This window comes from Salminus brasiliensis, chromosome 6 (assembly GCF_030463535.1).
Source record: "Salminus brasiliensis chromosome 6, fSalBra1.hap2, whole genome shotgun sequence".
NCBI lineage: Eukaryota > Metazoa > Chordata > Actinopteri > Characiformes > Bryconidae > Salminus > Salminus brasiliensis.
In genome coordinates this window covers 12,567,055-12,594,915 of record NC_132883.1, presented here as the reverse complement: position 1 = coordinate 12,594,915, position 27,861 = coordinate 12,567,055, and the positions used below count along the sequence as shown (strand labels likewise).

The 27,861-nt window shown below is 42.3% G+C and overlaps 1 protein-coding gene across 2 annotated transcripts in view; it reads left to right on the top strand.

Moving 5' to 3' along the window:
• Window positions 1-27,861, top strand: part of agbl4 (AGBL carboxypeptidase 4) — a 436,619-nt gene that overhangs the window by 394,616 nt on the left and 14,142 nt on the right. Inside the window, exons 9-11 of one of the 2 annotated variants that reach the window (XM_072681668.1) lie at window positions 929-1,040; window positions 14,877-15,026; window positions 21,982-22,144. In XM_072681668.1, the coding sequence (XP_072537769.1) occupies window positions 929-1,040; window positions 14,877-15,026; window positions 21,982-22,144 (425 nt within the window). Of the gene's footprint in view, window positions 1-928; window positions 1,041-14,873; window positions 15,027-21,981; window positions 22,145-27,861 lie in introns of both variants that reach the window. The other variant, XM_072681667.1, reaches the window with a different exon arrangement.

Sequence of the window (27,861 nt, the reverse complement as noted above, 5' to 3'; positions counted from 1 at the left end):
GCCATCTAGTGTCGGCCTGCCTGCACTGCAGAGGCGAAGTGAGAGAGGCTACGATTGTTCGGCCCCTCTGGGGTGCTGACGGGTCTAAAGCTGCACGTCTCGGGGAGCTGAACCCTGAAGGGGCTCTCAGCAGCGTGAATGAGTCAGAACTGATGAGTGCAGTAATGACACTGAGTGAATTACAAATGCATCTCTTTCTTTCTCTTACTCTCTCTCTCTCTCTCTCTCTCTCTCTCTTTCTTTCCATGTCTCTTTTTTCTGTCTCCCTTTCTCTTACACACACACACACTCACACTTCATCACACCTTTGCTGCCTCAGCAGTCTGACTGCATCTGGAGAGAATAGAGAGAGCGAGAGAGAGAGAGAGAGAGAAAAAGAGAGAGATACAGGGAGCGATCAGATGCAGGCAGGGACACGGGATCAATCCTTGCTGACTAGGGGATTAGTAGGGTCTACAGGCAGGGACATTGACGCCGGCTGATGCTCAAAGTCATGGACACTCTGCCTCAGCTCAATAGTACCCGCACCCTCGCTGGTGCATCAGGGCTCCGTCTGTCTTTCCATCCACCCCATCTGCCTGCATCTGCCAGGGGAGCGGGGCAGCACTAGTGTCCTGCCAGAGATCTGCTGGATAGCACAGGGTCTGGCAGCCTGGCTGGTGTCACCTTAAAGATTTCGCTAACAAAGAAGATCGTTCTGTACTATTGCATACAGCAGTAGATTTGCGGTCTATAAAGAGTTTGGTGAAACAACTAATAAACTTTTTTTTTTAGGTTTGTTTTAAGTTATAATAAGTTATTATTGCATGACATTGACATTGTAGCTAGGGCAGAATTTGGCATGTGTGATCTCAGGCTGTGCACCCGTTGTTTGTTGTGGGTTGTTTGGTTTGTTTACTTCTCCTGATGACCTATTTTTTTGCTGTAGGTGCTCTCTGATGGGTTTCGACCTGAACCGCCACTGGCAGGACCCTTCCCCATGGGCTCACCCCACTCTCCACGCTGTCAAGCAGCTCATTGTCCAGATGAACCAGGACCCTGTGAGTTATGGCTCACGCAAACATCCTCACAAGCTTCCATTAAAAAAAGATCTGTATAATCAGCATAGCAAAGTTTTGGCATGACTCGTACATGCAGTGACAACTCTGTAACACATATCGGTTTCCATCATTTCCAATTCCTACACAATGGGGCTTCTGTGTGTCTGTTGTAATCAGGGTGAGCAGCCCCCTTTAAGACATATGCAGTGTCTAAAAGAAGCAGTAGGCGAGAATGTTGTGCATATTAGAAAGGCTTAGGTTAGCATTTAGGCCTGTGTTCCTGTGAAGCCCCTATGCTACGCTTTCATAACACTAACACTGGGGGACTTTGACTCAGCACTTTTTTTTTCTGTATGTGTGTGTGTGTGTGTGTGTGTGTGTGTGTATGCTGACGCCGTTCGAAAGCCATCGCGCTCAGGTGCGTCTCCTCTCGCGCACTCTCTTCCTCTCTCCCCACGTTTGCACATTCTTTTGTTTGGGCGCAGGGACGTCTTTTCCGGGTCGGGTGTTAATTATGGCGGGCGAGCGAGTGAGGTGTGTGATGAGTGAAGGTCAGGGGCTGTCCTGGGAATGGCCTGCCCTTTGCTGCTCTTTCAAAATCCTGATAAGAGCAGGAGGATTGGCGAGGGGAGCGGGGGCACGCTCGGCGGCTTAACCTTTTCCCCCAGCACTGACACGCTGATCGATGGGATCCTTCATAGCGCAGTGATCTGCCCATGTCCCTCACACTCCGCAGAGACACACACATACACAAACCTATCACTCACTCTCTCGCTCACATGCACAAACTCTATTTACACTTTCACACATATTTTCATCCTCAACTCACCCACACTCCAATACAATAATGGAGGTAAATTTAAGGGATGTTCAAATATGGCGCTTTTCTTCATGTCAGTCTTATATCAAAAACTCTCCTGACTTTCTACTTCAATTTTTATATTATTAAGGCAGCTGCCCTTAATATAGAGTGACCGTTTAATTGAGTCATCTTGTATGCACAGCTTGTTTAAGGTCTTTTTGCAAATTGTCTATGATGTTCAGGTCAAGGGTCTGTGATGGCTATACTAAAAAACTTTCCCCTTGAACCAGTTTGTGTCTCTTAAGGTAACCCATGGTGGATTTTGAGGTACGTTTTGTATCATTACCCTGCTGTAGAAGCCCTCTTCTTTTCATCCTTAGCCCTTTAACACAGTAGGTTTATCAATTGCATCCAGGATTTGTATACAGGACTGTATTTTGTGGAATACATTCTTCCCCTCACCCGTGCAAAATTTACACTGCCACTGGCAGCGACACAACCCCAAAGAATATATAGACCCACCCCTGTGCTTCACAGTTCACAAGGTGTTCTTTTAATCAAATGCAGTTCCTTTTTGTATCTGAAGGTACCTTTGCTGATCGTGGCCAAAGAGTTCTATTTTGACTTTTTTGACCGTCCACAGCACTTGTTTGTAAGAGGTGGTAGGTAAAGCATTCTTCTTCTGACCATTCAGTGAAGACTGTTTGTGCAGGCAGTGCTGCACACTTGAACAGAGCACCACCGTCTTGACTCTTAACATTCATGCAGGTTATTAGCTGTCATTTGGACCAGCATATGAACAGTTTACTCAGAGAGTTTTCTTGGACTTCCAAAAAACAAGATGGACTTCCATCTCATCTTGACTTCCACAGATCCCCTGAACTGTCATTTCTTCATAACATTCTGCACTGTAGAAACCAGTGTAGGTGAAAATGCTGGGCTCTTCTCAAAGCCTTCTGTGCCTTGTAGGCATTGATTACTTTCGTTTTCAAGTGTATAGAGAGTTGATTAGTAAAGTCCATGTTTTATAAGTGTTAGTACAAGGTTTGAGCAGACAGAGAATGTATAAAGCTTAATAATTTAATTCTGCATACCATTCTTAATTGGGGACAATTGGGGACATACCACAGGCCTCATTTGTTAATCAAGATCTGCAAACCCACCACCTAATACTGTACAGTCCTGCTGTACAGTATTTGTTTGTATCACAATATTTGTTTGAATCTTGGACTGCTCTTCTGTTTTACATTTCTAAACGCATGTATATGGTTGGGGGGACACAATAAAGTAAAACATAAAAAAGTCCCTTCAGGGCCCTATTTGGTCCAGTGGGATAAGGTGCTGTTACTATTACCAGAGGATGTCTAGTTTGAATCCAAAAAAAACACATTTGGCCTTGCTCTCTCCAGGGTGGGTCGAGGCACTTTCTCCCCACATCACTCCAGTGCAGTGCTGGCCGGCCCTGGCGTCTACTGGTCGATGCATCAGAGCTGGGTACACAGCACTTTCCTTTGAGTGTCCAGAAAAAGAGGCACTCGCTGGTTGTGCATATGTCGAAAGAGGCCTTTGTTAGAGGACCTTCACCCTCCCAGTGTCGGGAGCATTGCATGCAGTAGAGGGAGAATAGAAATAAAATTTGAAATAAAACTTAATAAAAGACCCTTCAGTACTAAGAAAGCAGAGCAAACGCATCTCATCAGCATCCACATGCAGAATCTGTCAGCAGTGTGGTGGTGGTGTTTGGCCTGAGTTCATTGGTGCAGTCTTTTTGGCCTGTTGGCCTGGTGGCCTGTCACCACCACATTGTACACACTCATACACACAGGGGAAAGCCCTGCCTGCCTGCCTGGGCCTTCTGTACCACGGTAAGCCTTGGGGTCTTCACACAAAACCACACACACACAACCATGTCCTGCTGGCAGAGCCACTTACTCTGTGGTTAATCACATCAGACACAGCATTCAGCTTAACCTGACAGTCTCACTGCCAGCCTTGTGGCATGTGACTGCAGCATTCTACCCTCTACCCATGCTGTGCATTCTGCCATCCTATACTGCTACACACACACTGACACAAGCCTGTCCACCTGTCCAAGTATGGAGACAAGGCTAGATTATGGGAGAACGACCACTGCTAATCTAGAAAGGTAGAAGCCAAATCACTAGAATGTTCTATTCTTTCAAACTACTGGCCTATACTGATTTCTCTTAAGGTGTTCTAGAATAGGGGTTACTAAACTTTTCATGCCATGACGAGTTGGTGGGGTTTGTGGTTTATCCCACCAAATCATTTGTGAAGTGACGCCCAAAAGTCCATAGTTTTCAGCTCACGTTATTCAACATACTGTTCTTTCCATAGGCAAATGCAAGAGGATGGCGTGAGGAAGGATTGACAACGCACAGGCCTTATTTTAATACTTTGAAATACTTTAATTTATTAACCAAATTAATGAATTCTCCAATTTGTTCTGATCCACTTTGTCTACTATCTTGGCAGACAGTTCAAACTATGATTTTGTAACCACTTCTAGTGCCAGCGTTAGGAATTAGGAGCCTCAAATATCAAGTATACTCAAGTAACCTCCATCCTTCATACCCAGAACCAAACAAAAACAATCAGTTTTTGAGTGTGATTTTGATCACTAATATCCCACAATGCAATGCAATTAGAAATAAATGGTAGACTTTAGGTTGTCTAGTTCCTGTAGAAAGGTGCTGTCGTACTGCCAATAGAATAGGACTCTCTGGAGCAGATAAACATGAGCCTATTGCCACCGTGCCTAATGCCAGGCATAGGCTAGAGGGTATAAAGCCCCCCAGGATTGAGCTGTGGAAGAACTGTGTTCTCTGGAATGATGGTTGGGGCTCTATCCAGTACTTTTGGGATGAGTTGAGCAATTGGTGATGAGATGGTGCTACAAAATTTCGGGAAACATGAGTAGTGCAAGTAGTGCGGTAGTACTGCCCTCTTCTTTTTAATTGTGTTTTCCAATGAATGCATGATTGGCTGTCAGAAATATTTAGTATTAATTTACTTAAATGGTTCACTGTAAATGCCTCATATATGCTAAGCTAATATGCAGTTAAATGTCTAATTAAATGCATATGAACTCTTAGTTGAATGTAACCCTTCACCTAACATTAGTCTTAACCTTACCTCTTTAAGGGTGGGGTTTAGGGCTGGCTTTTAGGGTTGATTCAAGGTTAAGGTTAGGTTTAGGGTTAGACGTAGGATTAGATTCCATAGAGAGTCATTTACATTTACCTCAGAGTTTAGATGCATTTAATACACATTCAGTTGAATGTTAGGTGAGCATCTACGAGGCATCTATAATGGACCATCCAAGTAAAGTGATACTAAATATTTAATTTGATGGTGAGGAAGTAATGAAAGGAAGAAGCAAAGTCAGTTTGATTTCACTACTTTTGGAAATAAAAAAACAACAAATAAAAGCTTGGACACTTTCACTTTCATTTGACACATACACAGTTTTACCTTTAATCCATCTCTTGGAAAGCAAAGTCACCTGAATGGTTTTCAAACAAAAACAGTACGCCATATTACACCCAAATGTGAGCACTGGTCAAGGGAGAAAATGGCTAAAAGTCAGTCATGCAAGTAAATATAATCTGTCCCCGTGTAGCGCAGGACTTTCTTCTTTCCTTTTTTTTTTGAGAAAAAAAAGAGAAGGAATAAAGAAACAAATGGGCCTATCTCCTTGGCAAAGTGCCGCTTTTCCACCCCATTTATCAAGGAGAGCCTGGGATTCTTTTTGATTGGCTGATTACTGGGAACATTCATCATAGAAAACATCTCCCCACCAATCTGACAACACCATTTTGGATAATTTGTTAAAGATGACAAAAGGGACGGCATTACCATGGTTCATTTCTGACCTTTTTTAATATTAGAAAATTAATTTTCCATCTGAAACAAATGTATTAGATCCTGTCAGGATGGCCAGATGGATATTGCACCTCCAAACCAACAGCCTTCTTGTGGACTTTTCATTTTTCCTCCTTTCTTCTTTCCCTCCCTCCTTCTGTGGTCTTTTGTATACTGCATTTAGGGTAGCGGGGAGAAACGTGGGGCTCTGTGTGTGTGTGTGTGTGAGTGTATGATTGTGTGTGTGCATGTCGGTGTACGTGTTGCGATGTCCTCTGGTGTCAGACATCCATTACTTACCCATCTGTGAGATTTACGAGCAATTTGTGCCCATCATCACATCTCCTCCTCCAGCTCAGGAGCGTCTCACCTCCAGTTTGTGTCAGCACTATCTGGCCCTTCGCTGGAAAGTGCTCCCACAAGGAAGGAAGGCATCACTCTCTCTATATATCTATCTCTGTGGTTTCTGGGGATGGCAGTAGAGGTAGTGAGAACACTGGGTAGTTGGCAGTAGTTTTAGTCCCAGTGTATCCTGGTCCCATCTTGTTGAGGAGATGGAAGTCATGGGTCCTTGTTGGATCTTCTAGCATGGCTATATATTTTTCAGCATTAATGACACAGATGCCTCAGTAACTGCATCTGATGTCAGATGGTTCAGTGTTTAGTTTGTCCACCCTTTACCTTTATTAGAGCTTCCATTCTTTCCAGGAGACGTCCTATCAGTTCTGCAGAAGTCTCTGAAGTTGGAGCATTTCTCAATGATGTTGAGGTCTTGATCTGCTTCAGCAGTGTGGTTGGGGTTGTCCATCAAAAACAATTAACTCTAGATGTTCTACATCCTCGAATGTGCACTGACATTCCACCATGCTTGACCGATGGCTGTAGACATGGTTGGAAGGGTATTTCATTGCTTTGTTACTTACAAAAATCTCAGATTTTGGCTCATCGGTTCATGAAACCTTGCTTCACATCTCAGATGTCAGAGTTTGGTGTTCTAGGGCAGATGTTCTTCCTTTCTTACGTTTTTCTTTTCTCCGTAAGAGCTTCTTGATCATCTCCACTGTCCTTCCAGACACAGCGCTAAGTCTTCTTCTCACATTGGAAGGATGGACAGAAACCCCTGTGGATTATTTTAGATCTGAACAAAATCAATTATTTTATCTTTCAAATATTTTTGCAGTCCTGGAAACTCTCCCATTAACTTGCAGGTGCAAGTGGATTGTGCTATGTCTGATCTCCTAAGAAATAAAATGGCAGTTTTGACTGGGAATGGAATAAATGTGATCTCTGACTTTTGCACAGTGCTGGGTATCTCTACATGAAAATGGTCCACTGATCACAGAAATGGGCTTTTCCAGGGACCATCCAGGTTTTCTGACTGAAGTCTCATTGAAAACCTGTAATCTGTGAGCTGAAGAGGAGATTACACAAGTGAGGACCCAGAAGTCTGAAGGATCCGAAAAAATGTAGTGTGTGGGAATGGTTCCAGATTCCTTTATATTTCTTCTCTCATTATAGGAAAAGACTCTCTAGCTGGTACGCTCTATGGACAAAAGTAGTGGGACAGCTGCACATTCATCGTTTCTTCTAATATCAAGGGTATCAAAAGGGGTTTATCTGTCTCTACTGTCCAGGGAAGGCTTTCTGTTTGACCGTGGAGCATTTCTGTGAAGATATGATTGTGTTCAGAGCATCAGTGAGGTCTAGCTCACGTCTGGCGTTAGACAGGGTGCCAGTAAGTTCATGTTTATTTTCTCCAGAGAGTCTTATTCTATTGGCAATACTTCTCTATACAAACTAGACAAGCTTTGTGTGTACATTTGTGCAACTGTGTCAGAAATGGGTGCACTAAGATCCACTAGGGACATGTACTAGGCACTTATATTGCACTATTTTGTATGTCTGTGGTTTATGCAATATTAAAAAATACAGGAGTTGTCACCAGAAGTCAATGATCCAACAAGGCATGATATTAATAATGCACTCTGTGAATCCAAGATGGAATATGATCTGACTCCGGTAGGTATGTAATGGAAAATGAGAGTATTTCTTGGCATAAACATTCATTAGAACATGTTTTTGAGAAAACCGTTCATGTTCATGTGTGTTTATTTTGGTATATTTTCTGGCCCAACTTTCATCTGCACTGGCCAGCCAAATGGGAGTGATGGAACGGGCCGATTTGTTTGTTTTGAGCTCTCAAGCTTACTGAGACTCAGTAGCAAGCGACAGATGCAGCTGCTTATGATGCACTAAACCGCGCAACATGGTGGCTCGGGGCTGTCAAAGTGCCCGTTCAGCTTGATTACGAGTCACCTCTATGTTAAAAAGGGCTAAATAGCTTAATCCATTAGGCTGCAGAGGAACGCAAGGGAGGAGGATGACCTGCCTGAGTGAATGCTGACATTCTTCTTCTTCCTTTCTGCTCAACACCTGTGTGTCATCAATTCTGTCACTTTTACGCTGTCTGCTTAGCCTTCGCGCACACACACACACACACACACACACACACAAACGTTTACAGGGACTCGAGAATTATCCACACCTTTGCTACAAATGAACATTCATATTTTAGCGTTATTAAGCACAGCTAATGAGTCTAATGCCGTGTTTACGTAAGGAGGGTAGATGGGCAATGGCAAACCAGATGCTCTATGTTTTTAATGGAGTGTTAAGGACTCCTAAGAGGTCATCCATGACTTAACTGCTTTTGTAACAAGTACACTATCAGGACAAAAGTATTTGGACACCTGCTTATTCATCATTAAAAAGAGTCTATCCTGCTTTTGTTGGAGTAACTGTCCAGAGAAGGCTGTCTATGCGATTTTGGAGCACTGCTCGGAGGATTTAATTGCGTTCAGCAATAAGAGCATTAGTGAGGTCATGATGTTGGATATCATCCCACATCCTTCCCAATTCTCCAACTCAACCCAAAAGTGTTGGATGGAGCACCATCATTTTAGATAACACAATTCCACTGCTCCACAGCTCAATGCTAAGGGGGCAAAATGGACCTGGCATTAGGCATGGAGCCAATAGGTTCATGTTTATCTGCTCTAGAGAGTCACATTCTATTGGCAGTCATTTTTACAGGGACTAGACAAGCTGTTTGTGCATTTGCACAGTATCTGAATGCATTCATTAGAAGGGGTGTCCACAAACATTTGGACACATAGTGTAACCTCACTCACAAAAACAAAGTACTTTTAAACCACTGGAGCTGTGAGGAACCACATCATGCCAGGAATAGTTGAAGGGGCAAGGGTGTCATCTGGAAGTTGGACATATAAAGAGCTTTGTTGCATCCTGGAGTCTGTGAGCCTCCAGGACTTGTAGATGCTGATTTTGAGCCTACACACTATTTGGAAGACTCTCTAGATTAAAGCTTCTTCTGTCCACGAATCATATGTTTTGCTGTGTGATAAAATTAGCACTCCCTATTAAACATATGAACACCTGATCTTCATTTACTTCATTTTCGGAGGTTTAGAGTAGACAGGCTTCTCTAAAATCCTCTAGATTTTAAGAAAATAGGCACCTTGCGTGTTTGACGTGGTAGTAACTTCAGGCTCCTGCAGATGGCGTCGCACGAAGATGACCAGACTACAAATACCTGTGGGGTGTGAGACAGGATTCATAGATTGAGAAGAGGTGGTACGCAAGAGGCCTTTGCTCACTTCTGCTCAACAATGATGAGAATTTCTGTAGACTGGGATTTCTGCCACAGCTGGTAGACCCGTATGATCGTATGCTTCCATACACCTGCAGATTCAGGTGTATGGGATTCACACTGTGAAGGAATTTGGCACGCCCAAATAAAACCACTCCTTCTCGCCAATCATTAATATCCGCTTCTCGACCCATTTTCCACACATCCAACGAGACACTCACTGCACTGTACCACCTCTTCTAAATCTATGAATCCCATCACACGCCCCACAGGTATTGATTACCTGAACACCATCTGCAGGAGCCTGAAGTTACTACCACTTTAAACTCAAGGTGATTCTTTTTTTTTCAGGGAACTGATGTTAAAAGGTTGTTTTTATGGGTAAAATTTTTAATGTTTTCTGTAAATATACACATTTTTTAATACTTGAACTCTAATAAATGACTTGCTTTTCAAGTATACCTCTTTTGTATAGAGCAGCTCTTCTACATTAGTGCTTAAGCATTATTTGTCCCACATTATCAAAGCACTTCACCTTTTTTCCCCTACTTAGTCCATTGAGGTTGGACTTTTAACTTTTAACAGGAGCAGAATTTGTTGCATCCTCTCGTTATAGGTATTGCTGATGCTAAGTGCTTTGTGGTTAAAAGCATCAGCTCCTAATCCTGCTTAAATCAGCACCATTTTTTTTCCAGTTACAGATAAGGAGAGCGTTTATGGGCCTTTAAGGCCCAGCATAATTACTATGCTTTAGATAAGTACTCGTCTGTCTAAGTTCGTTTGACCTTCCATTTCCTATTCCACAAGTGCAGACGCACCAGTTCAGAGTTTTAGCTCTGATCTTTCTCCCTGCATTCAGCCTCACCCAGAAGTCCTGGAGCTGTGTTTGAGTATTCAACGCATCAACGCTCGAATCATCTCCTGTTTTCATATTCCTAATTCCCTAATTGCCTTTAATTGGTTAATTACAAATTCAAATGAACAAATCTAGAGGTCAGAGACACACGTTAATTGAACAATCAATCAACGTTAGACTGCCGTAGTATTGTCCGGCTTTGATTGACGGCACATTAGGGGCTGTGTGATTGGCAGGCTTTTTGTTGACTTTGAGGGCTGGGGAGATTGTTGACTGTATTTCTCCGCTGTTGTTGCCCTTGACATTTTGAGAGGAGGGCGGGGGGTTGTTCTATGGAGTTGTGCTTTTTTTTTCGAGGAAGTTTGTAGAGAGATGGACAACTCCGACAGTAAAGAGGCACTGATGGAAATCTTTAAGTGCTGAACTGAGACCAGTGCTGGGGGTTGTGTGGTAGAAAGTAGCACATTGTGTTAAAGTTGTGATTTTTTTCTGGAATGAAGTAGTGTAGCGCATTACTGTTAGAAACATCATAAGAATTTCATCACTTGCGGTTGTTCTAAGAGAACAGTATTCATTTCATGCTAAACATTAAAACACATTTTATTTTGACATATTTAATCTGCCTGTCCTCCTATGTGGTTGGCATAGAACATGTGGATCCACATGACTATATATACATAACCTTACACATATCCCTATACATATACTACACTTTACATATCCCTTTACATACATTACCATATACCCCTATACACACATTACCTTATACATATCCTTATACATACATTACCTTATATCCCTATACACACATTACCTTATACATATCCTTATGCATACATTACCCTATATCCCTATACACACATTACCTTATACATAACCCTTTACATACATTACCATATATCTCTATACACACATTACCTTATACATATCACTATACATACATTACCCTAAATCCCTATACACACATTACCTTATATATATCCCTATACACACATAACCTTATACATATCCCTTTACATACATTACCATATATCCCTATACACACATTACCTTATACATATCCCTACACATTCATTACCACCTTATACCTATACACACATTACCTTATACATATCCCTACACATTCATTACCACCTTATACATATCCCTACACATTCATTACCCTATATCCCTATACACACATTACCTTTTACATATCCCTTCACATACATTACCATATATCCCTATATACACATTACCTTATACATATCCCTAAACATAAATTACCATATATCCCTACACTTACCTTACCATATTCCTAAACATACATTATGTATATCCCTATACACACATTACCTTATACATATCCCTACACATACACTACATATATCCCTATGCACACATGACCTTATACTTATCCCTTCACATGCATAACCCTATATCCCTATACACACATTACCTTATACATATCCCTACACATAAATTACCATATATCCCTAGACATACATTATGTATATCCCTATACACACATTACCTTATACATATTCCTACACATACACTACATATATCCCTATACACACATTACCTTATACTTATCCCTTCACATGCATAACCATATATCCCTATACACACATTACCTTATACATATCCCTATACACACATTTCCATATATCCCTATACACACATATGTACACTAATTTATACAGTGCTCATACAGTATATTCCTATTTGTGCTTTATACACATCCCTACAGTACATATATACATTACCATGTATATGTCCCTATATATACATTATCCTATTTACATCACCGTCATGCATTACGCAGCATTGTGTGTGTGTACTTAGGAGAAATATCAGCCTGTGGCCCAACCTTGGCTCTGTAATACTGGCAGAATGGCGCTTAGAATGCCTTTCGCCTCTATTGGACCCTGGGAACCCCTTCAAGGAGGCTGATGAAGCTACCCTAATGGTGGCTGGATTTGCCTCTCTCTCTCTCTCTCTTTCTGTCTCTCTCTCACTCTCTCTGTCCTCTCTCTCTCTCTCTCTCTCTCTCTCTCTCTATTCTCCTCTTTTTTCTCCCTGTGTGTTGTTTCCCTCTCTTCCTTGCGGGCTCCATCCATCAGGCTGGCATGCGGGCTGCAGCTCCACTCCCAGCCACAATATTTCACTGCCTGCCATCACAGGCCTGACAGCCCTGCGCTCGCCAGGAAATTGCTTTGGCTGTGAGCGGAATTTCAAGCACCGAGCTCCGCCCGAGCGCTCTCCCTCACTCTGCTCTACTCTCTCTCTATCTCGCTCTCTCTGCTTTCTCTCTCTCTCTCTCTCTCTCTCTCTCTCCTCCTTCTACGCTTTCTCTCTACTCTCTCTATGCTTCCTCTCTCTCTTTTTCTCTCACATACTCTCTCTCTCTTTGTCTCTCTCTCCCTCCTTCTCTTGCTCTTTACTGTCTCGCTCTCTTTCTCTCTGCATTTGCTTTCTGTTTTCCTTCCTCTCTCCCTACTCTCTCTCTTCTGTTCTCTCCTCCTTCTTCACTCTCTCTCCTCTCTTTCACTCTTCCACATTACACCTCTCACTTTCTCTCTCTTCTCTCTCTTTCTTACCTTCGTTCTTCTCTTTCTCTCTTTTATCCTCCTCCTCGCCCCCCTCTCTTTCACTCTGCTCTCTCTCTCTCTCCTTTCCTCTTTTTCCTGCTCTCTCTCGCTCTCCTCCACTTACTCGTCCTCTTTCTCTCTCCACATCACTTCCCCACTTTCTCCTCTCTCCTTTCTCATTTACCTACTTGTTCTCTCTCTCTCTCTCTCTCTCTCTCTCTCTCTCTTTCTCTTTCTCTGTTTCTCTCTCTCTCTGTCTGTGTCTCATTGTGCGTGACGACCCCCGGGAGTGGAGGTGAGTTTTAGAATGTGTAATGAGACGAGGGAGGGTTGGCATAGTACTGTACAGAGAGACAGAGGGAGGTAGAGAGAGGTTAAGAGAGATGTAGAGAGAGAGAGAGAGGTCAGAGGTGACGAGTCAGGGTTCTTGTCCATGCTATCGGGTCCACACAGGCTATAAAAGTGGGAAAACAGAGAAAAAGAGAGCGGGCCTAAAATAAATGGTCATTTTCCGCCCGTCTCTGATGAGACACGCATAGCAGGACGCTCTTTGTGAAGCCTCGTCACAGAGGAGTGGTGACTCACACACACACACACAAACACACACACACCCAGACAGACCACTGAAGCTCATCAAACGCTAGCCCTCCAAACAGCGACGCCTCAGCCCACTCAACAGTGCGACCGGCCGCCTTACACAAACCTCACACTGCGTCTCTCTCATCCTCTCTCCCGGCGCAGGCTTAATGATGTGGCGGACATGTTGGAGCCCATGAGCCGTGCGCGCTCTCCTGCACCGCAGCGGCCACTATAGAGCCGGAATGGTGCGTGGGCGGCGGCAGCGGAGGCGCCTCTGAAGGGTTTTCCTCTCTTTCCTTATTCCAGCAGCACGCCGTTAGCAGAGCTGTACTCTTTTCTTTAGATGAAAGCCCTTTCTGTGATACACACACAGCTCTTTACTTCTCCATTCACAGAAGCATACACACTTTTCCATCCTCTACTCCCTCTCCGTGTGTCTCATACAGTCTGTAAATATTCTCTCTCAAGTGACAGCCAACTACTTCCTCACTTTACTAGGGACTATTGTATTTCTGCTCTGGGATTTTTACATTACCCCCACCCCCCCTCTCTTCGCGACTCGCTGACAGTTATTATTGTACCCACGCTGCAGACCAAATTAATCATTCGTTTTATGGTAGAAGCCGAAAGCCGTTGGCCCTGAGTCCAGATACAGGGGCATTAGGTTTGCTCGCTGACTAAGGAACATAAATGAATCTCTCTCAACCATGCTGCCGTTATTAAAGGCAGCTTATGAAATGGCCAGCGGGAGAATGGCTGTCGGTCCTTTATAACACAGTGAGTGATCGTCCTGCTCGTGCTGTTTTGACTGCTTAGCATCAGCACGGTGGCACCTTCCCTCCGTTCGTGTAGTACAAAAGCACAGTGTGAAGCTGAAACTGTGTTTTTCAGCAAACCACCATGAAAGAAGCGAAGTTTGAAACGGAGTCCTCCTGATCCGACAACTGCTTTAAGCGCATCAGTTTGGTGCAAAATTGAACAGACAGTTTTTACCTTCAGCCAAGACATGTTTGGGCTCTGCCTCCTTAGTTTATCGTTGCATTGGACCTACGAGGCCGATGAAGCTGAGAGGTACTAGAAACTTGGACTGCAGAGAACCAGTAACCATCCATGCACTCACCAACCCACCCACTTACCAACCCACGCACCCATTCACCCACTCATCCATCTGCCCACTCATCCATCCACCCACACACCAACTCACCCACTCACTTAATACCCACCCACTTATCCATTCATCCACTAAACCCCCTTATTCATCCACCCACTCACTCATCCACTAACTCATCCACCCACTTTCTCACTTCCCACTGAGTTACTTATTCACCCATCAACTCATCCACTCACACACCCATTCAATCAACTCATAGCCTGTTAAGGTTTTCACTTCTTCATTCTTATATTGATTTAATATTTCATTTGTAACCTCTGTGTGTGTGTGTGTGTGTGTGTGTGTGTGTGTGTTCAGAAGGTGAGTTTGGAGTTCTACATTGATGTACACGCTCACTCCACCATGATGAACGGCTTCATGTATGGTAACGTGTTTGAGGAGGAGGAGCGCGTGCAGAGGCAGGCCGTCTTCCCCCGCCTGCTGTGCCAGAACGCTCCCGATTTCTCTCTGGTGAGTCTGCATGTCTCTCTCTCTTTCTTTCTCTCGCACATTCTCATTTCCCCTTTTACAACAGAACACTGTTCCCAACACATTAAAACTATACAAGTGTGCTTTCAGACCCAAGTGACACCAGCACCCATAAATGAAAAGACTCTCAGCTATATACTCCAGCTGTTTACATTTATTTAGATAGTAGCAGTTAGATGCATATGGCTGAATATGACTGAATATAGGTGCCATCTGAACGTGTGTGATTAATTGATAGATATGAAGTTTTTACACACATTACAGGACATCACATTCTAAATCCATGGGCATGAATATGGAGTTGCCCCCCTTTTGCTGCTCTAACAGCTGTTCCATCAGAGTGTTTGGTCTGACACTTCATGGCTGCATTGCTGTGGTTTTTAAACGCTTCCACTTTTTAATAATACCACTTACAGTTGATGGTGGATTTTCTAGGAGTGAAAAAATTTACCAACTGACTTTTACAGCACCATGCTGGTATTCAGTGAACTCCACATGACCAATTTTATACTCCTGTGGAAAGTGGACTGAATAAAACACCAGAATTCTATGATTAAGAGGTGTGACCCACAGACAGGTAGGTAGATATATATAGATAAATAGATAGACAGGTAGGTAGGTAGGTAGGTATGTAGGTAGACAGACAGATGGATAAATAAATAGATAGATAGATAGATAGATAGATAGATAGATAGATAGATAGATAGATAGATGGATAGATAGATATACCGACAGATAGATGGGTAGATAGACAGATGGATAGATCAGTAGACAGACAGATAGACAGATGAACAGATATGAACAGATAGGCAGATGGATAGATAGGTAGATAGATATAGATACATGGATAGACAGATGGATAGATGGATGAATGGATGGATGGATGAATAGATATATGGACAGACAGATGGATAGATAAATTGATGGATAGATGGATAGATACACAGATGGAAAGGTAGATAGATGGGTAGATATAGATAGATGGATGAATAGACATATAGATAGATAGATGGATGGATGGATGGATGAATAGATATATAGACAGACAGATGGATAGATAGATTGAGGGATAGATAGACAGATGGATAGATATATAGATAGATGGAGAGATGGGTTGATATAGATAGATGGATGAATAGACATACATATAAATGTATGAATGGATGGATGGATGAATAGATATATGGACAGACAGAAGGATAGATAGATTGATGGATAGATGGTTAGGTAGACAGATGGAAAGGTAGATAGATGGGTAGATATAGATAGATGGATGAATAGACATATAGATAGATAGATGGATGGATGGATAAATAGATATATAGACAGACAGATGGATAGATAGATTGATGGATAGATAGACAGATGGATAGATATATAGATAGATGGATAGATGTGTTGATATAGATAGATAGACAGATGGATAGATAGGGAAATAGATGGGTAGATATAGATAGATGAATGGATAGACATATAGATAGATATATGGAAAGAATGGGTTGATGTAGATAGATGGATGGATGGATAGATAGATAGATAGGTAGATTGATAGATAGATGATTAGTTAATATAAAAAGTGTAAGTGTTTATTATCATATCAAATTCAGATCTGATTGTAATCTCAGTTTCATCCTTCTCCAGTGAATAAGACTGATAACTAAAGATATAATTTGCCATAATCATATCATTTATTATTAAATGCTCCCCATGACACTCTGATATTTAGTTATCTTCTCTGTCCACATTGAGAAATAGCTTTTATTCTTTCCACTCAGCTGTTTTTCTTTCCACAGTCTTCTCATTAACATTATTGACATTTTTCTAAAATTCAATACGCTCCATAAATTAGCAAATTTTTCGTTTCTGAAGCGTTTTGGCTCACCGTGTGCTATTTTTCCTCTAACCTTTTCAAATGTGCGCAACGAGACAATAAGCAGACTCAATAGTGCTGATGAGTTGTCTATAAGGGTGCGGAGACATCTTTAGCCATTTCTCCACGGAAGATCTTTCAGACACATTAGGAACAGAATACTGATGAGGAGGCTTTCATGTGTGTGTGTGAGCAGGAACATGGAGAATATGGTACTCAGAGGAATGGTCTGGTAGTCTGGTGTAGAATTGTCCTTTTATTTGAGCTAACTGTTATATGTTTGAACGGTTCTTACCAGGCATGCTAGATTGAAAAGGAGAAATTAGGCTGTTTTGATTTAACACATATCTATATTCTATACCATAATTACTTAGACTGTAAAATTCCGGTTCTTTACAGATTACCACATTAGATTTCTTTCCATTTTGAACAGGCAGACATTTCAGCAGGACTTTTATTGTTACTCTGTTGTCAAAAATAAGGCCATAATGATCTGAATTGACTTCTGACTTCACAGTGTATCCAACAATAAGGACAACACTGTGAGACTTCATGACAGTGATGGAACATATTTCAGCATACAGAAAGTTCCGTACATTTCCACATGCTGATCCATTTTAACATGCCCAACGCATGCAATGAGTTGAATAGGTCAATGTCAGAGTGTTAGAGACCCTGTTTACACCTGGTCACTTCATGTGACTAGTTTTACAGTAGCTACTGAATAATACATAATATCCCTTTTGTAAAGGTTTTTTAGGGTTCTTGGGTAAAAGCAAAGCTCTATATAGAACCACAGCAACTGAAAGCATAGTGTGCTTACTGTAGCATACTGTGTAGCACAAAAATGGCTTTACTGTTGTTACCCACTGAATAAAAGCCTTAATATCAACAGCTAAATACAGCTAAAGTTTTAAGCTGTATTATGGGAGAATTGGCATTTCTTGCTCCTGCACTTTAAACCACTTTTTAAGGACACACTTTAAATATGCATTTCTGGACAAGCTGAGAAATACAGAACCGTCCCTAAAGTATGTGGACAAAAGCGATAAAGTAATAGTACAAGATTTTACACATTTATGACTCGAGTTATGCAGCGCTACGCAGTTTCTGCTTCACCAAATTCACATGGTGCAGTTAGCAGTGTTCCTGGCCTGGAGTAGCATTGATACGATGCTATTCTCCTATTTACTAGTCAGTGGAGCATCACAGTCATTTTGAAGCTGTTATTTTAAAGGTAAAATGCTACATAGTGTAGCTTTAAAGGGTTGAGTTACAGGGAGGGAGCTTGAGTTCATTATGGAGCTTGAGTTTCTGTCTTGGAGAATCAGCTATCTTCTGACCAGCCCTAATGCTGCTTTTGTAGTTGTGACTGTTTTGTCAGCGTCGAGTTTCTCTGACCTGCACCCGTGACCTTCAGAGCTCCCACAGTGTGACATTTCACAGCTGTGCCGGTAGCGTATAGCCAGAGGAATAACCTTTACTGTTCAGTCAGCCATTCAGCGCTCCTTCTCTTCTCCCAGACCAACACAAAGAGCACTCACGCTCATTTCAGTCCATCTTATACGCACACAAATGTCATGCTGTCTGTGATATGGTGTAAAAGCTGTTGGCGTGAGCAACTTGCAGGAAGTGAGCGGCGTTTGTTCCCACTGTGTATATATGTGAATATGGGTGTTTTTTTGTTTTGTTTTTTATGCTGCCCATAAAAAAAGTTCTCTTGTCATAATGTTCTTTTTAATCAACCTGTTTTATAATAGGAGTGTAATGTTATAATGTATTGTGTTGTATAATTTAATACGAGCCTCTCAGTTCAATATGGGCAATGCACAGTTAATGTGCATAATGATAATAATAATAATAAAAACTAAACAAGCAAGTCAACAGTGAGGACAGACCTTCTCACCACAAAATTAAGAACAAGGATGAAAAGCACACTTTTTGTAAGGGCAGCTTAAGGCTAATATATTATATTTACATTTAAGGCATTTTGCAAATGCTCTTATCCAGAGCGACTTACAAAAGTGCTTTGCTATTTACCCAAGAAAAACCTCAGCTAGTTTGAACAGGCAAAACTTCAAAGATACCTCTAAGCTTAGATACTACTAAACACAAGTCAATATGGAGATCACTCAGCTATTCACCCAAGTATTCTCGGAAGAGGTGGATCTTCAGTCTGTGTTTAAAGACAGCGAGCGTGGAACACCAAGGGGAAGTTCGTTCCACCACTTTGGTGCAGGACAGAAAAAAAGCCTGGACACTTGTCTTCTGTGGATTTTGAGGGATGGCGGGTCAAGCCGAGCCGTACTTGAAGCTCGAAGGGCTCTTGGTGCAGATCAGCTTTTGACCATTGCCATCAAGTATGGAGGGGCTGGTTCGTTCTTGGCCTTGTAGGCCAGCTTAAGGGTTTTGAATCTGATGCGGGCAGCAGCTACAGGAAGCCAGTGAAGAGAACGCAGCAGTGGAGTGACATGGCTGAATTTAGGAACAGACAACCCGTGCCGCTGCATTCTGGATAAGTTGCAGGGGTCAATAGTATACTTTTGCAAGTGGCAATAGTGGCAATAGTGTACTGCAATAGTGTACTTTTGGAATGGTGCTTTCTCTGATAAACCGAAAAAGCAAACATCCACATGTTAATATCGTCTGTGTAAGGTACTCTCTATTTTTGCTCTACTGGAAATCGTATCATGTTGAGAAACCACTCTTATCATCATATAGAATTGACTTGGGAATTTTAACAATCATTACACCTCAGTTAATTTTTCAAAATGTTCTCCCAAATTCCATCTCTCTCAATTTCCTCCCACAAGCTAACCCCCTGCCATCATATGCTACCAGCACTATAAAGGTAAAGGCTAGCATGTACTTCCTCCAAGAGCTTCCACTGCTGCCACAGTAGCTCAACACGCTAGGACGAGAGCACTAACCTCCAATTCTGTTTGGCAAAGCAAAGTGAAGCCTCTTCTACTTCTACTCTCTTAGGCTACTCAACCACAGGTGACCGTGGCATTGCCAGGTTTCGAACGCACAATAATAGGACCAACACTTTAGACAGGAATCCACAGCCATACTCTAAACGTAGAGAACTGCTCGTAGCAGGATTTAGCAGACTCTAGAGTGGTGTATATATATATATATATACACAGATATATATATATATATATATATATATATATATATGAAAAAAATGTGTGAGGGTGTGTGCGCATGCGCAACACAAGGGCACAGAGGGCACTTCTCTAGCTGGCGTGCTGCCTTGCCTCTCTGCCTATTCAGCACCCAGCTCAGCCCAAAGTTCAGGCAGCATATTGACGCAGCACTGCCTCTGGAGAGGGCCTTGTCTCGGCTGCACTTAGCCGCTAGCTACATGTCACACTGACACCAGATCAGTCACCTCCAGCGTGTGCAGCAAACGTTTACCAGCCATTAGAGCTGAGCCAAGGAAACCCGCAGAAACTTCTGCATTGTGCAGACTAAGCACATAACAGGAGTCAAAGTGGCTAGCGCGAAGGAGATGCATGACGCCCACTGAACTGCCATCATAGGGAAATAGCATTAATTATTAATGCGCACTAATGTACACAATAGTTATGCTCTTATTGCAGATAGTGTTGTCTCTATGGAGACGGCATAAAAGTCTGTGAAGTGCCACAGCAAAGCGACTGCTCTTTCACAGCAGCATATTGTCTTGCTGATTGTGCTTGATCTCTATCATTGTAGGAGATAAACGAACAATATATTGGCGGCTTATTTATGAACTCTACAGCTAGCAAACATTCATTTATAATGTTTGCCTTATAAATTATTTCTTTGATGGTTTTTATATGTGTGCAATGTTTTTTTCTTGTTGCCCAAGTCCATTATATTCCTGACATACATGTTCATGATATATCACAATATTCTACAATACTACTGCATAATCATATACACACACAAGGCAGCGCTCGGCGACTGTAGTGTGCAGATGCTCTCCCGCTAACGTGCAGACTTTTTGCCTATTATTTCTGTGTTTTGTGTGTTCTATGAACTGTCTGACCCAGAGGCCTGCAGCTGACGATGGCCTTGCCTCAGGCCGGAAGATGCAGATGCTATAGAAATATTATTAATATAATTTTATATAATTATAATTTTATATATATATATATATTATGACCACCTACCTAATAGTGAGAATAACCATATTTGGCTTGGATGACACTAGCGAGACTAGCGAGTGGTATGGCCTGAATAAGGTAACAGAAGGTGTTCATTATAGAGGTTAACTGGTCCTCTGTGGCATGCCGATTGCTCTGTACCACTCGCCCGAGTCGTCATTTCCCTCTGGAATTAATAGCTTGTAGGGCATGCCTGCAACCGTCTAACCGTCTTTACAGGACTTTTATTCTGACTTGTTTTTAGGAAAGTGTCTTAGTGTCTTACCTTTTTAAGTAGGATTAGTGTTTTTATTGTGTTTATTTTTGTTTTATGTAATTGTAATCTGAAAGAAAAGAAACGGACAGGGGCAAGGCCATGTGATGCAAATATCAATACTTTATAAATACCTTTATAAAAACCTTGTTCCAACAGTCAGCAGCCATGGGCTCCTCTCAGCAGCTGTCTAGCACTCTTAAAATGACAATATTTGAAGCCCACAAAGCAGAGGAAGTCTGTAAGAAGATGACAATTAACAGGAATGGTGGTATAATGTAGTGGACAACAACAGCGTCTTATGGCAGACTAGGATTTTATTTACCCGGCTGCACAAGCTGTGTGCGTACATGTGTACATCTGTGTCAGCATAGGCTGCAACTTAAAGTAGCTGAATGTTTTCATTAGATGGGGCGTCCACAAACATTTGGCCACATGGTGTATAAAGTACCTTGTGTGAGAACCTTTAAATTGGTATAGAGGCTTTTCCTCAAGTGAGGGTTCTTTAGACCTTTGGTGGTGGTTCTTCTATAGCACTGCTCATAGAACCATTTGAAGTACCTGTATTTTTAAAAGTGCATGTATGACCTTACATCCTGAGAGGGTTTAAAAATAAATGTGTGTGTGTGTGTGTGTGCATTTGTGTTTCCCCTCCAGTCTAGCACTTCATTTAACCGCGATGTGGTGAAGGCGGGAACGGGCCGGCGCTTCCTGGGCGGTCTGCTGGACGACACGTCCTACTGCTACACCCTGGAGGTGTCCTTCTACAGCTACCTCACTGCAGGCAGCACCACGCCTGTCCCATACACAGAGGACAGCTGTATCCTTTCATGTGTGTGTCCTCTTCCCCTCTCTCTCTCTCTCTCTCTCTCTCTCTCTCTCTCCTCTCTCTCGCTCCCCCACCATCCCTGTGTCCTCTCTTGACCTTCTCAGGTAGTGGTTAGCATGCCTGTTGGTTATTGCAGCAAAGGAAAGATGAGCGAAGGACAAAATATCCAACAGGTTTGAGGTGGCGGGAGAAACGTCACATAGGCAAAAGTATTGGGACACTTGCTCATTCATTGTTCTGTCCAAACACCATTCAAATATTTGGCAGTCCATGAGATTTGAGCTTTCAAACAATGTTTTCAGATCTTACATAGCTTGACAGGGCTATGGCCTGTGTGACTTGGCTGCGGTGGTGGTGATTAGAGTGATGGTTCAGCCAAAAAATCAACTGTACACAGTTTTCTCCCTTAACCCTAATGTCCTTGATCAGCCAAAGCATGTTGGGTATCTACAGTTTTCTTCTTTATACAAAATAAAACATAAATAATGGTCCAAAGTGTCTGCTACTACTGTTTTAACTATACAGTATACTTTTGTCCATTTATAGATTATAGATTTGTGTACATAATATAATGTTAGAAACAATATAAGCAAGTCTAATTGAGATTACGTAACTACAACAAAACAACATTTGTTTGTGAATTATTTGTTTGTATACATTTATATTAGAACTCAGTAAGGCAGCATTTAGGTTAGGCTGCTGGAACAAATCACAGACTGCCGTCTGTTTTTGATTACTTCACTGAAACATCTTTACCTAGATTTTGTCTGACCTGGATGCCATATGGATCCATATATTAGTCAGCTCTGCCAGTGTACTGACTGGGGCTATTGGGTGCAGATAAGGCAAGGGTACTTCTGAGCATGGCTTAGCTCATCAACTAGATTTGGATCTGCTAAATGTTCTTGTATTTTAAATGATGTGTGTATGGTTTTATGTACCAAAAAGCACTCATAATTCCTTTATGCAACATTTTTACTATGCCGTTAAGACTGATATGTGGAAACTACCTCCGTTGGAATGTTCTGATTGGATGCCCTGTGTTATGCCTCATACAAAAAGGCACTACACACTTGAGGCTGAAACACTCCTTATAGCTTCACTGTAATGGGCAGGCCTAAGCTGTTGTAGGATTAACAGGCTGGTATATACAAATATGTGTGCTTTTGTATGCATTTTATAGACCTGGGGATGTTTTGAGGTTTTTCTGTTTTTATTTGAAAGTTGTTTTTTCGTGGTATAGGCTCTTTAATTCCCTTGAAATGTATTTTACTGTTTGGTGTGATGATTTAGTCGAGTCAAGCTGAGCATTGAACCTGGACGTGCAGTTAGGTCAGTGTCTATGCCCATGCCATATCCGTTAACTCCCAGCATCTGCTGCCGACTGAATCCAATCTCCACCCGAGAGGCCAGCTCTAAACGTAGCGATCAAGTACTTCAAGCGCATTGAATTTTCGCCCTCTCGAGCATCACATGGGTGAAAAAAGATACGATTTCCCAGAATCAATGCGAGGGGAAGCTTTGTAGACGAAATCCGATGGCCATGCGTCTGTCCCGCTGTCTGAAATTATCTCTCTGGTGAATGTGCGCGAGGCAACATAACACATGGATCTGGAGCATTATAATGAAGGCTGGGGTGATAATGTCACTCTATTGAAGTTTCTGTCCCAGTCCCTGCATTTAAGCTGCATGCTAGCTATGATGGCCGGCTCCTCCGTTAGCAGAAGCGACACTCACTCATTGATTTCTTAATTATTCTGGGAGGTTATTATCAGGGAACAGTGGCTTTGTGTGGCCACAAGTCATACAACGTTTGCTGGGCCACTGGAATACAGTGCTAATATGGGGATATTGATGGTTTTTCACTTCAGATTGCGTAATGAAGACAGATTTAACAGCTCTCAAAGTGGTAAGAAACGTTTACATCAAGTGAAGGTTCTTCACACTCACTCGTCTAGCATGGTTCTTCTACAGGATCACTCAAAGAAACAGTTATCATCAGTTAAGCACAGTTAATAATCTGGTGTGTGTGTGTGAGAGAGACAGATCACAGAGACCTCTGATTCTTTCTAATAACATGTTCAGATGAAGGCCTTGGTACATTGTAGCGTCTACAAATAGTCTGTATTTAAGTCACCTTTAACACACAAATGCCCTGATTTGTAGGATATGCAGAGAAAAATTGACAATATCAGGACCGATGTAATGATCCTCATTCTGTAAAGTACTGTTTTACAAAAGCTACAGGTTTCATTCTTAGACATACCCATTCCTTCCTGACCGCTGTGACCTATATTTAGGGTAAAAAAAAGGATTCTTCTGCCAACACCAACCCTGATCAACCCTGGAGATCTACTTTCCTGCAGAGTTTAGTTCCAACCTACATCTAACATAAACAGAAAAAAAGCACCGTGCAAAAATTTGGGTACCCCAAGAGATTTGAGCTCTTTTGTAGCTTTTACCAGGGTCTCAGGCCTTAATTAGCAGTCATTGTTAGGAAAGGCCAGGTGATGCACATTTCAAAACTTTGTGAACACTCAATGGACAGTAGGGTCCTTTAAGCAGCTAGCATTCTGAAAATTCTAATAATTGATGCCCACAAAGGCAAATATGAACTTGAGGTCTGGAAGACCAAGAAAACTTATCTTAGAGATCCTCTCACAGTCGTTCAACCTAAACATCATCAAAAAAAGCAATGCATGCAAGCCGGCCAAAGATAGAAGCGTTAACATTAAAAGTTTACGTTATATATGCTATTAAAATATTAAAATATGCTATATTTTAGCTCCAATTAGCAGTCTGTGCTGGTTGTCTCTAGTCTGCAGAGTTTTTGTCATTCGAAGTGTGTAAGGGGCGCAGTCTGCATTTCAGAGCAGTTGATTTTTGCAACCCAACTGAAGAGCTCAATAGCCAATGAAAACTGAGCACAAGAAAAGCTATTAGACAGTATCTTATTTTCTTTCAGGTCAGTGCAAATGGTGCCACACATGTTTTAGGGTGCGTTCAGTTCAGCAGCAGGTTGAAGTCTGGAGTGTATGATCCCTAGTCGTTTAGTGTGCGTTTTTCCATTCACCATAAAAATCAGCAAAACTCAGCCAGGAAGTGTGACATACCCAGTCTTTTATAATCTGCTATGACTTGGGTAGTTATTCAGTGACATGTGCATGACATTTTGACTAGGAATGCCCAAACGCCTTCATGCCACTGTAGAAGTCCCAGTTTCATCAGTGTCAATGGACCAGTAGAAATTGTTCATAATTCCTTGGAATAACAAGAACCAGGGCTAATCTGAAGGACAGCAGGATCATCCTGTTACATGTCCACCATGTGTAATGTGTAATGACCACACACTGTTAAAATGTTCTTTTTATTGATGACCTTTCAGTGCCCAGCGAAATACACCCCATTTATAAGATCATATTCCATATTTCTAGCAGCGCTGAACCCTTCTGGGATATCGACGCAGTTACGAAGTTGTGTGCAGATCTATACTGTAGTTGAATTGCAGGGTGAGAGATGTTCTCTAAAGAGAAGCGTTCCGTCTAAAAGGCTTCTTAATGTAAAGCTGGGGACGGTGTGTGTAGCCTAAGTGCCCTCTAGTGCCTGAAGAAGGGTGTGCTGTACATTTGCGTGCGTTTGCTTGTACGTCTCTTTGTCTCGCTCACTCTCTTCAGATGTCCCTCACCCTGCATCACTCAGTTAAATCCCCGGCTGCTGGCGGTCTCTCATTTGCCGCCCGCTCTCACAGCTCTTTCTTTATTTATCTACTGTTCGGATCAAAAGGGGCAGTAAAACCTCTGACGGACGCTGTTACCCCCCCCCCCCCCTCTCTCTGTTCCCCGTCGCCTGTCCACTGCTCCACTGAACTGTCAACTCCAAGGCCTAGTTGGCCAGGATTCAGTAATAAGAAAACCCATCCATGTAGAATTACTCCGCAGCGCTTTATTTTCCCTTAGTGTCGGAGAGAGGATGCCGGCAGAAAAAAAGAAAGAGGCAATTTACTGAGAGCTGGAAAGAGTCATAACTTACCTGTGATGTCCTTCTCCTTGAAGCCGATCCGGACTTTGTATCCCGGTGAGAAAAAGCTCTGGAGGCCTTTTATGCTGTCTGTGCTGGGTTGCTAATGTACTGTTGATGTTACACACCTTAAACACACTGTAACAGAGGCATTTTTTGAATGATACACTGTTTAGAAATGAGCACGGTCTTATTTTACTTATTTTATTTCTTACTATGTCAGGATGAGGTGCGTTATCTAGATTTAGAATATTTATATACCTACACATCTCTGCTTTACATTCCATCCATCCATCTTCCTTTTCCAAAAAAGTGGTGGTGGATGCAGAGATCTACCCAGAATCACTAGACACATGGCAGGCAGGGGCAATGCCAGAGATTTTGGGCCCCATGAAAATATATTACACTGGGCCCGCAACTCAACAATTCTGCCAAAAATACTCAATTAATACATTTTTATGGCTCCTGTCAGTCACAGGCCCTTAGAATTGTGTTAACCCCCCTCCATACAGAGCCTCTGCACATGACCTGCACTACTTTTTGGATAAAACTGTGGATAAAAATGTCAAACTGTTTAATTTGTGTATATTACGTCTACGTCACTGACCCTGCCGTGTGGAGACTGTACTTTATCCTAACTAAGCTACGTGATATTGTGTTTTTAGGCTCCAAGGTGGTGAAGACAGTTAAATAGAAGTGGAATGTGTGACTTATACACACAACTCGGTCTTTAAAACACAATCACAATGGTAAAACGTTACCTTCATGGTACAAAGTGAATCTCCAGAAATGGCTGTCTAACTACTGTCAAAATTCACAAAGACGCTGTCTTGGAAATACAAGACCAAAAGCATGTTCTATGTGATACTAATTTGTACCTTGCTCTCCCCTACTCTGGCCTTGTACCAGTAAACTCCATCTACCTTATAGGTCCACTTTGAGACCATTGACCTTCTCTTTTCTGGATATTTTTGGGTGGTAAACTCCTATGGTGGTCAATTTCCACTGACAGATTTGACCATCTCCAAACACATACAGTATACTGGAGTCGGGATCAGCTGGTGCTGCATATGGAAAGACTGGCATTAACAGCAACGGATTGGAACAGCATTGTTTAGACAATCACATGCAAATGGAGGAAGATGGATTATCGGCAGCATGCTATTAAATGGTGCATCCTTTTAATAGTGATTACACCGTAGCGCTGGTGTGGTGTAAGGGGTACCCCCTGCTGAAGGTCACGCAGCAGCAGAAACAGTGGCATGGGGAACCCAGACAGTGTGGGTTGGGTGGAGTGCAGCGCGTGCGTGTGTGCGGATGGGTTGTGGTTCAGGCCCAAGTAGACAGAGGGCAGTTGGCACGGCATGTAGTGCAAAGATTGGGGTCATCCAGGTCAGCGGAATCTGACATGTCGTTTTTTATGGGCCGGCGGGCAGGTCTATGGAGCGTGCAAATCATCAACAAAGACCTTTTACGAGCGGGACTCCACTTTGGAAAAACACGGAGGGGGGGAAAAAAACAGTGACACCAATGTAATTACCTGCACCGGAATGAATTCACCTCTTCTAACCTCGTCACGTAAGCGCGCACACATTATTACATGCACATACAAACACACATTCCATCAGTCGATGACTAGGGCGCATCCACCTGAATGGAAATCTTACCTTGCCCTTTAATGGGGTATTTTA